General features: G+C 39.6%; 1 protein-coding gene across 5 annotated transcripts in view; it reads left to right on the top strand.

Moving 5' to 3' along the window:
• The first annotated feature begins 893 nt into the window (after nucleotides 1–893).
• CBLB (Cbl proto-oncogene B) overlaps nucleotides 894–11,378 on the top strand; it is a 212,243-nt gene continuing 201,758 nt past the window's right edge. For 3 of the 5 annotated variants that reach the window (XM_081064593.1, XM_081064592.1, XM_081064591.1), the window contains exons 1-2: nucleotides 907–1,023; nucleotides 2,398–2,579. In XM_081064593.1, coding sequence (XP_080920719.1) covers nucleotides 2,412–2,579 — 168 coding nt within the window. In that variant the 5' untranslated portion in view covers nucleotides 907–1,023; nucleotides 2,398–2,411. Of the gene's footprint in view, nucleotides 1,445–2,397; nucleotides 2,580–11,378 lie in introns of all 5 variants that reach the window. The other 2 variants (XM_081064589.1, XM_081064590.1) reach the window with 2 other exon arrangements.

Raw genomic sequence — 11,378 nt, 5'->3', positions numbered from 1 at the left:
ACTCAGACAAAAAATACAAAAGCTGTTTGCTCTTCAGTTATTTATCCAGAAACTTGTACTAAATAAAAGGGGCAATGTATTTATCAGCAATTCCCATCATGTTTTTTAACTGCCCTGCCATGATTAGTGGAGACTATTTGGACAGTATTGGACAGTATTGTCAACTATTTGCTTTCTCATCAGCTTGATATTTGATCTGCAATCCCTCCAGAACTAAGTGTAGAAGGAAAACATTCAGAAATTTAGAAAGTTTTGGTTGGCAATCAGGCGTTAATAGTAGTCTACTCTATGTGAGGTTTACACTTCATCTTAGAAGCTGGGTGACTGTTGCTTTTTTTTTGGATAGTCACAAGAAGCAATGCCTTAGACCTGTTTGGCTGCTGTCCTGGGTAGAAGAGTTTGGCAGCCCTCGGGAGATGAAATTCTTCAGCCTGGGACACGCCCCAAGTAGAGAAGCAACACCCTCTCAGCCACTACTCTGTTGCTATGAAACAAAAGACTAGGAAGGTGAGCAAAGCAGGAAGTCCCGCCTTTTAAGCCCCAGTTGGTTTGGATCCAGCCCCAGTGCTCACACCCACCCGCCCACTCCTTATTGGTCGGCTCCCTAGTGCCTTGCATCCTATCTTCCATTTCGTTTCCCTTTTTCACTTTCGTTCTAGGGTTTGTCCAGAACCCCCTATCCCTCGGAGACCCTTTCCATTTGGGACTGCTGCGAGCGGGCCTTCCTTAAGGGCCATTGTGTACGGTGGAAGACGTGGACCGGGTGGCAGTGCGAAGTGGACGGGCGCCTCCCGCCCATTGGCGCCATTCGCTGTCTGGCAGTGCATGGATGTGCCGGATTGGTCCAGCCTCGTGTGTCCCCGCCCCGGGCCCCGCCCCACGCCTAGGTTCTCGGTGTGTGTAGCCTACAGGGGTGGGGTGTCCAGCGAGTGGTCTCCTCCTCCGGCTAGTGCTGCGGCGGCGTCCCGCGGCCTCCCCGAGAGTCGGGCGGGAGGGGAGCGCGGGTGTGGATTGGTCTTTACGGTAATTGTTGCGTCTCCCCGTCTCGGTGGCCTTGCGCTCTGGGTTGCTCCTTCCTCGGGAGCGTGGTTTTACGGCGATTACACGCTCCCTGCCCGGACTAGCCACGCACTCTGGGCTCGTGCGTGTAGAGTGAGATTCGCGCACACGCGTGTCTGTGGACTGATACGGCGCCGAGAGGCCAGGAGGGAACGGGGCACCCGGGAGGCTCGACGTTTTCTTTCCGGCCAGGGGGCCCTGGGGCAGCCAGGCGCCGGCCGCGGAGGAAGAGGGGTAGCCCCGGCTTCCAGCTGCTGTCGCCGCCGCCGTCCCAGTTTAAAGAGGGGCATTTAAAGACCGGAACCCAGGCCCGGCCCGGGGAGGAGGAAGAGTGGGCACAGCCGGACGGCGGCTGTGATTCTGTGATCGCAGACAACCCGGGGAGGTGCGTCCACCCGGGAGATGAATGCGCAGCGCCCTAGACGGATGGGGCTGCGGGCGCTGCAGATGCGAGGGGATACTTTGTCCTTTTCTGTTCACCTTCTCCTGCCCAGCTGAGGTCCGAAAGTGGCAGGGGAGGGGCCTGAGCCGGGAGGGGGGCCACAAAGGTCCGGAAACAAAGCTTTGAACCGACCCCTCCACCCCCCACCCCCTTTGGGTGAGATGAGAGGCGAGGAGCTAAAGAAGTGAACTCTCCTTTCTGTGCCCGCTCTTGTCAGTTTCTCACTCACTCTCTTAAAATGTTTTTTTTTTTTTCGTTTGTTGGTTGATTTGCCTCTTCACTTGGGGGTAACTCCTCACCGCATCGGTTTAAAGAACTATATTCTAGTGTCCACGTTCATGTGTGTGTACTTGGTGATTGTAGTGGGGAAAAATACAAGTCCTGAGCCTTTGTGGACAAGAGACGTGCTTCCTATGCTCCTGTAGAAAAATCTTTACGTTTATATAACTTGGTGAAATCGGAGTGGAAGTGCGGTTTTTGAGTGAGGCTCCCAAAAATGTTTCTGGGGGCTTCAGTTCTAGAATTTTGAATTGAGGTTAAGGCAGGGAGGGGGAGAACATCGTGGTCTTATCTCGTTGGAAGAAACCTATGCAAGTTGTTGTTGGTGGTGGTGGTGTGAGTTGGGTATTAAGCCTTACCTACTTGAAATGTGAGAAGGATGCATCCTTAACTCTCAGTGTTCCAAAAGCAAATCTAAGGCCATTGCTACTAAACCTGTTGTGTGTCAAGATTGAGAGTGCAAATTCTCATGCTATTGAAGTTGAATCTGGGACCCTGGATTTTGTTCTCACTGATGGAGGAGGAGAATGTAGGGGGTACAAGTTAACCAGTTAAGTTTTCTGTTGTGTAAATATTTTGATGACCTACTAACTTTTATAAAAATTTACCTCTCAAAGAACTAAGATTCCAGATGGCCAATTCTATGAATGGCAGAAACCCTGGTGGTCGAGGAGGAAACCCCCGAAAAGGACGGATTTTGGGTATTATTGATGCTATTCAAGATGCAGTTGGACCTCCAAAGCAAGCAGCGGCAGATCGCAGGACTGTGGAGAAAACTTGGAAACTCATGGACAAAGTGGTAAGTTCTGTCTGTGCCTGTATGTAGCCCTCTTCACCCTGGATATGGTTTCTCCACTTTCATTTATACTGCTAATTAATAATAATTACTCTTATGGCAACAATCTTCTGATTTGGATTGAACATTTTTCTTACATCCGCTTTGTGTGTTTTGAAAAGTTGGATTCAGAGCAAAGACTTTTTTCTAACCTTTTGTCCTACTCTTCAAGGTTCAAAGTTCCTCTATATGACTCAGATGTGCAAAGATTTTACTGTTGGCTGCTCTTTGTTGGTGTATGGCCATAGAATAGTTTGGAAGTGTTTGTTCTATCTTATGTGAAGTTATGTTTTTGTTGGATAACAAAGGAGTGCAAACAAGTAATTTAAGAGGTCTCTCATGGACCACTCTTGACAACCACAATGTATGATGCTGAGAATATTTACAGGGGAAAAAACAGATTAGTCCTTAAGTGAGGAAGTAGTATTTGAGAGAGTTTCCATTTTCATCTTTGAGAATTCATCTTCATTAAGAAACTTTTTTTTTTGCTGTTGTTAATGGTAGAGTCACAGTTTCTTTCATCTATTCCATTTTGAAACAGGAAACCTTTTTGATTGCATATTGTTTATTGTGAAAGGAAAATTTATGATGGAGTTGGTGGAGCTGAGAGTATCAGAAACCTCTGTGGTTTCTACATGTTGCTTTCAGATGAACTATAATTTCACCAGAAGAAATCAAGCTGGATGTCAGAACCATAATTAATAGTTCTTGCTTTTGAAGCGGTAGTACTGTCCTCTATATATTGGTCAATGTTTTAGCACCTTATGGTTTTATATAATAGATATTTGGGGCTAATTGTAAATTGGTTTGATTCAGGTCTCTTGATATCTTTATAATTGTGGAAGTGGAGGTTTAAAAAAAATACTCCTTTGTAGGGATATGTTAAAACCTCCATGAAATCATATGGTAACAGTCATCTTTGGTTTATAACTGTATGCAAATATTTGCCACTAAAACCCACTGTCAGAGGTATTTGCAAATACAGGAAGTTGATAAGATTTACTTTATTTTATTTATCTTTATGGAAAGTACAGATGGATAGATGAATGATAGGCCTGTCATTCTGTGGTTGGTGGTGCTAAATGCAGAGCCAGAATAATTTTTGCCAGATAAGTATCCTTAGTTTTGGGCTTCATTGTGACCTATTTAAGCTTCTGCCAATTTATTCAAATTGTGATATTAAAGCTCCAGACAGAATGATGTCACAGTGTCAGAATTGCAACTTGCTGCTTGAGGTCAGTCAGGATTTGATTTTAGCATTGGATATTTAAGAATGAGGAGTATGCATTTGGAAAAATTGCATATATTTGGCAGGCACAATAATAGCTGTCTTTGCTTTTTCTAAAGAGTATGTAATTGAAGGTCACTCTCATTGCCTAAATCATTATTTGGGCGTAAGAGAAGGAATCCAAGGTTTTTCTCTAACTTATCTGTTATTGACTGGGCAAAAAAAGGGTCAGAGTCTACCAGAGAGCTTCTCCTCCTTCTTCACCCCTTTCTTTGAGTGGTCAGAATTTGTACATTTGTGAGTGAATGTTAAAACATCGAATGAAAAAGATTTATGTAAGGAAGTGGTGACCTATAATTAATATAAAGTCATTATTTTTGAAATATTAAAAAATGTGTGCATAATTTTGACCTATGGCTATTAACATAAGTTTTACCCATTTTTAATTATTTCTCCATTACTTATGGTAAAATAGGTGGTTATTTGATAGTTAAGCTTCAATAAACTATTGTGTATTTTATTAACCCTTTTGTGGGTTTGGGTTTAGCCTCTCCAATTGAGAAACTTGCTTACAAGGAAATCTACTCTCGAGTCAGTATTTAGTGGAATGTGGGTGTGGGTGTTGGCAAAGGTGCCGTGTATGGCTTTTCCCCATTTGTCTTCGTTATATGTCCATGATGAAAACTGTGTTTACTTATGAGTGAATTCGTGGGCTTTGTGGAGGGACATTACATAAATATTGTAAAAGAATTCAGTATGTTTATTGCTACTCAAGCACACAAAAAGGCATTGATTATTACTAATTGGAAATATATTTAATTGTGTAACGTCGAAGCGTTCCCCACATGTGTTTATATTTTCTTCTTTGTCAGTGGTGAAGGAAGTGGTTCATAATATCAACATTGTCCTAGCGATTACATCAGGAACTTTATTATTAGTCCAAAAGTTAATCCCTTGACACATTACCTAACTGTTTTGTAAAATAACTGCAATAGTATGAGTTTAGCTTGTGAATAACAGAAAAATCATAACTTTTAAGTCTAACCGGAAGTTATGTAAAAAGCAGGGTTAAGTGTTTAGTTAGCTTTTTTTTTTCCTTTTTTGTGCAGCCTCTCCGGTCGTAGAAGTATAAATAAGAAAACAAGCTTTAAGTTCTTTCTGTCTCAACTACATATAAAGTAAAATAACTTATTTTACAGGGGATATGAAGCAGTCTTAGATTGTAGGGGACAATCTAGTGGGTAGTTTCACCATTCCCGGGCCTCTAGAATTTAAAACAGTCAACTGAGATTTCAGTTCCATCTAATTGTTATGTTTTCAGAGAACAGGCTTTCCATACAAGGTCGCTGAGAGTAGGAAGGAGAAATTGCTCAGTTGTGTTCCTTACCAGATGTGAAGTGTTGTGCAACAAAACTTTAGTTGCAGAGGGTTAGCATAGTACATTCACTGAGAAAAAGAATAGTAGAAAAAGAATGTTCCAAAGCCTCCCCTGTAGACATATTTTCTGGCCTTAGCTGCATGTGTCAGTGTAAGGCAGTAGCTGACCCAAGACCCTTCAAGTCAGTGGATGTCTGTTTGATACGGTGACAGAACTACTACTCATGAATACACATCTAGGTTCAAATACGCCTGAAATGTGGAGTCTGTTCGAAAGCTATTGCAGAGATGGGGTTTCTGAAACACATAATAAACATTTATTGAGGACCTACTATGTTCCTACTAAGTACTTGTTCCTGGGGATTCAAAGCTGTTATAGATAAGATAGAGCTGTGCAGTTGACCTGTTGAGGAATTCAGACACCAGCACGGAGCCAGGCATATAAATGGACGATTGCCATGTAGCACGGAAAGGGCTGTAATCCAGACTATATACAAAGGGCAGTGGGGGCAAAGTAGAGAACAACTGCCTTGTTTTTTTGGCCACTGTTCAGACACTTGTCTGTCTGGATTCTGCTGGCCACTGCCTTCAGAACAGCACTGTTGTACTCTTGTTGGAAATGCTGAAGTGAGGAGGGTAAGGAAATGATTGCTAATCAGTATGGTAGGAATGATGATTTATTCATGTGAGGTTCCTGAGCATGGTTTTCACAAACGTCTTAGCCAGGTGATGGAAAGTGGATGAAACAATTTTCTATCTAATAGATACCAAATGTACTGAGCATATGTGGCTGTTCAGGAAATTAAAAAATAATTAATTGATACCAAAGAGCAAAGCAAGTCGAGTACCTGTCTACATTTTTGTCTTGCTGTCCTTGTCATTTATTTGAAATCGCATTACTGAAAGAGTTTTAAAAGCCTTTAAAAAGTGATGACAAACAGCCTTTTGCTGCCTTTTCCCCTCAGTACATTTAGTACATTTGTCAGGCTTGGAATATAATTCATTCTTTATCTTTATAATTTTACTGTGACCATAATATATTTTAAAGTTTGTCAATCAAAGTTGCTTGGATTATATGCAACTATTTAAAAGAAATAAAGAGTAAGTGTTCTTTTCTAAGTTGAATTCCTCATACTTTTGGGAAGAACATTGCATGTGGAATAAAATTTAGGTTTTGGATATCTATTGTTTGTATTTGTTGGGTTTGAGAATATCATCTTCCTTGGGCCCTTGGAACAGGAAATATTATTTATTTGAATTATTCTTCCCGTAGTTCCTTTTCCTCAGTGAAGTTGTTATGTGTTAGCAGAATCATGGTTCCTGGTAGACTTGGATAGATAGATGGTAACACATTAAGTGTCTGGGCAATTTTGTTTAGTAAGGAGTTAGGTTCTGAATTTGCGCTTAACTAAATGAAGTGATCCCACAGTTCGCTAGTACTTATCACTTCTAGGAAAAGCTTTTGATAAAAGATTTAAAGGAATCCTCCCAAGAGTTACCTTGGTTTATCCTTAAAGGAATCCTCCCAAGGGTTACTTTGGTTTATCCTTATGATATAGGGCATACATTTAGCAGAAGTAATCAGTTAGTAATCTTGTAACTCGTGTAAAATTTTAACCATTCAGATTTTGAATCAACGTCTTACTTTCTTTCAGAGTTGCTTTATATGCTGTCTATTGAGTTCATCATTCACTTATCATTTTCCAACTATAGAGAGAGATTTATAAATAACCATACCATCTTGTAGAATGTAGTAAGTGGTGTGATATGGTGTAAGGGCTGTGACATGGTGTGAGGTGGAGGTGAATCTTGCTGAGGGTGAAAAGTGGGTGTAGAGTGCAACAGGAGGGAGGTACTATCCAGCTATTAACTTGAATGTTTTCGGTTCCAGTGAGATGGAGGACATATCAGGCTGAAGGAATGACGGGGTAAAGGGAGATTGAGGAGTGAAAGAAGATAAAGTTAAGAAAGATGAAGAGGCTTTGACCACTGGGTTAAGCAATGCGGGCTTTATTTATTTTGTAGACCTAGACCCATTGAAATCTTTGAGCAGAGTTACAAAAAGTCAAGGCTATGGTGTGATAGATTATTCTATTGACTCTACAAAAGCGGGTTAAGAGAAAAGAAACTTAAAAGTGGGAATAATGATCAAGAGGAATTAAAGTAGACTAGGCAAGAAATGAAAGGCTAAGCTAGAGAAGTGAGAGTAGGTAGGCAAGTGTTGGTTCAAATGTGGGAGGCATTTGGAAGGTAAAATCTACAGGTCTTTGGTGACCCTTCAGAGACAAAGGATGAAAGAGAAAGTGAAGTGAAAGTGACTCTTGAGGTTTTCAGCCTAGTTAACTCTGAAGGCAGTGATGCCCTTAATGATATAAGGAACACAGGAAGAAAAAGAGGAAGCTTGGGAGTTGGTGCATGATAAGTTTATTTTTGGCCATGCTGGGTTCGACATGCCAGACAGAAATCCATTTTGAAGTCAGAAAATTGAATGTACAGTTCAAGAGAAAAGTTGTTAACTAGAGACATATGTTTGGTAGATATGCCCATAGAGGTAGCATTTCAAGCTATGGAACAGCTAGAGATTTGCAAGGCAGAGTAGAAGGTGAAAGTCAGAAAAAAAGTCATAGTGATTGAAAGTTTGGTTGTGTGTCATGTTGTATCTGCAGTTCGATGGCAGTGAAGGAAAAGGAATCCCAAAGAGGAGTGATAAGGAATCCCAAAGAGGAGTGATAAGAGAGGTAGGAAAAGAATTGGAGCATTTTGATTTTTTTTGGTAGAGACAACTTCAATAAGGAGATAGTTTCAAATTCTGAGAAAATTGAATTCAAGTACAGAAAACACAGTAGGATGACAATTTAAGAAGTCATTGAATTTCATGAGTAGAGACCACTGTTGATCTTTCAGAGTAATTTCACTTACATGATGGGTCGAGATTGAAGAGTGTGTGGACTATCTAAAGATTGTTCTAAAACTGTGGCAAGTAGTGAAGGAAGAAAGTTACGATAGATAGCTTGAGAGTTTGAGCAGAGCGTAACTTTGTGGTGGGTGCTATAGGAGAGGTTCGTAGATTGAGGGGAAGGGATATTGGTAGGAAATGATTTAAGGTGTTCGGGAAGTAGAAATAGTTGATAAAGTGGCATCCAAGGGTGGGAGGGAAAAAGGCTAAGAACAAGTAAAGAGTAAATCCTTGGTAGATACATAACTTCCTCTTAGACAAAAGGGAAAGAAGGAAATACACAGTTATTTTGAGGGAATTTGTAAATTTTACGTTGGGTTGTCAGGAAGTGATATAAGGTATGACATTTGTAATGCTTAACCCATGTTTTAAAATTGTATGTTATAGAATGAACAATATATATTTTAACTGGTCTTCTACCAATTAAAGTGGGTAAATAAATAAAACATTGTTCCATTCTCATCCTGTACATCAAGGTCATTTTAGGAACTACGCTGTGACTTAAATGGTGCAACAGTGCTCTTTGTATCTACTCTCTTGGGCATATATTTAAGAGTTTTTCATTTTTTTAAGGGTTTTAAGTTTTTTTTAATGTATTTGTAATGGCTGATGTTATTCCTAGTAATGAAAGAAGCGTTTCGAAAATATCTGACTAAGCTTTTAGCTCTTTAACATATTGATATTTCAATAATTGTTACACTCATATTATCTTCCAATAGCCATACCAAAAATAATTGTAAAATGTTCTGCCTGTTAAAAAAATCACATCGGTGAGTATGGATGGACTATATTCCACATCAGGAAGACGGCCCTGGGCTTCTCAGCCTTATTTGCTGGTTTCCTGCACAAAACATTACAGACTTTTTTTTAAAGGTTTAGGGCAGTATGAAGAACTTTAGGAGCTAAAAACAAAATGGTCAGTACCCTTAGTTCTGATTCTTATGATTTTGCCATGTTGTGGTAAAATATAAAATGTGGAAGGAAAAGAAATAGGATAGAGTCGTGAGTGCTAACTATGTGTCAGGTCCTGTGCAGAGCACTTTACATTTTCTCTTCTAAGAATTAGAACATTCTAAGGGGTTTCCAGAAGAAGAAACTGGTGCATAGTTTTAAAGCTAGTAAATGGCCTCATCGTAGGTTTGATCGATTCTAATGTCTGTTCATAGTGGGAAGATTCAAGCACACTTCTCCAATGGAGTAAAAGGATTCTATCTCTTTCCTTGAGAAGTAAATCAAAAGGATCTTTACCTCCTATATTTGATAGGATCAAATTCTTCCCCAAACTTTGTACTCATTTTTTTAGGCAGGTTTCTTCAATGTATTATAGATTTCCTGTTTGTAACATTATCTTACTTCTTCTGAGAGGTTCTTCTTTTGTTCCGTTCCTCTTGTTCCTCCTTCCCTTCATTAAATATACATTGCGCATCTATATGCAAGATTCTACATTAAGTGTGGAGGTAGACCAGTGAGATTAGATAGGTTCTCCACCCTTAAGGAAGTTTCATTCTCATTTGGAAGAGAGATCCTGAACAAACGAATACACAATTGCCATTTTAATTACAGATAGTCAATTATTTAATGGTGCTTCTTATATCAGTCTTCTAAAGAAACTTTCATTGAAAACCACAAAGGAATTGTTAGTTCCCTCCAAATCGTACTTTAATTGATACACTATTCTCATAACCAATTTTATATGCTAACCTTGTTTTGTAGAAACTTTTGTATTGATTTTATACTTTTTACATTTCATGCTGCATATATGTTTGTACTTTTGTATACTAGTGATGATTTGCTGAATCAAAGTGGAAAGAACCTAAAGAACTCATAGATTCTTTTTATCATGGTGATGTACTATTATGTAACTGCAATAAGGAATCTTTTACAACATTTACAGGAGGAACATAGACACGGGATTCTTTCAGGTTTTCTGTACCGTCTTTAAAAAAATAGGATATTTCACTTTCCCGGTATTTTGCTTGGTTTAATATAACTGAATGCTCCATGAAGTGAGGTGTGTTTCAAAATGCAAGTCGGCTATTATATAGGCACAGTTCCTTACTGTTGAAGATTGCATTTGCTTCAGTAGAATTTCTTCCTACGTTTTAGGGGCTGATTTGAACTTTGTTTGCAAGAAATATGTTAGGTGACCTAATACCTCTGTTACCTTTTGGCTGGAAATTTTAATTAGGGCACAGTCAGGAAACTCTTTAAGATTCAAGAGTGTTCCAAGAATAATTAATGGCTTTGAAAATTCTTGTAGCACTAGTAAATCCTGTTTATATATGTGCCTTTGCTTTGATTGAATATATATTTATGGTGAATGCATATTCATGTATTTATCGAAATACATATAGAGTATGTATAGATTAGGCATATTTTTATGTATGTCAAACAATGAAGACATATACAGAAAGATCTGCTTAAAAATCTTTAAATACGTTTAAACAAATACAACAGGCAGTTGTATACTGTTATGGAGAGAGTATCTGACTCTTAAGTCCAGAATCATGGTTCTGAGCAGTAAACTCAGGTAGGTTCCATTTCTGTGTTGTAGTGTTGTCATGTTAGAAGGAAGGAATTGGTCTTGGTGATGTCCAAGGTCTTCTTTAGCTAGCTCTAAAATTCCTTTTGAGTCAATGACTATAACGGCATTTGTAGCCTAATTCCAATACTAACTGTTGTGCCTTTTAGTTCAAAAGCAACATTGCTAATGAACCAATCCTTTTTTGTACCACTCGATTCTCAAGTGCAAATTTAGAAAACTGTGACCTCTAAGTGCCTTGATGAACTGACTCTAGCCTGTTTTAGATCTACTTGTACCACTCACCCATGGGTTTTTTGTCCCCGTCCCCCGACCTTCCACACACACCTCTTTGAATGACTGCATTGCCTGCTCTCTTTCCACACCCTACTTTCTGGTTCCTCTCAAGCCTTTGTACACCCGTTTGCCTGGAATATTCCTTTTACAAATTTAGGTGTGCCTTTGTTGACCCTCACATGTAGACATGAGTGAACGGCATCGTCTCTCCTCTATCCCTTCATACTCTCCTTTATAGTACTCACATTCTCCTGTAATACTTTTCTAAGCCACTGGTGTTTTTCACCAGAAAACTTCGGGAGGACATGTTTGTGATTTATTTCTTCCTGTATTCCTTAGGGCCTGAAACAATGCCTGACACAAACGTTGTAGAATTAAAAAATG

Source organism: Rhinolophus hipposideros, assembly GCF_964194185.1.
Source record: "Rhinolophus hipposideros genome assembly, chromosome: 2".
Taxonomy (NCBI): Eukaryota; Metazoa; Chordata; class Mammalia; order Chiroptera; family Rhinolophidae; genus Rhinolophus; species Rhinolophus hipposideros.
This window is presented reverse-complemented; position numbering and strand designations above follow the sequence as displayed.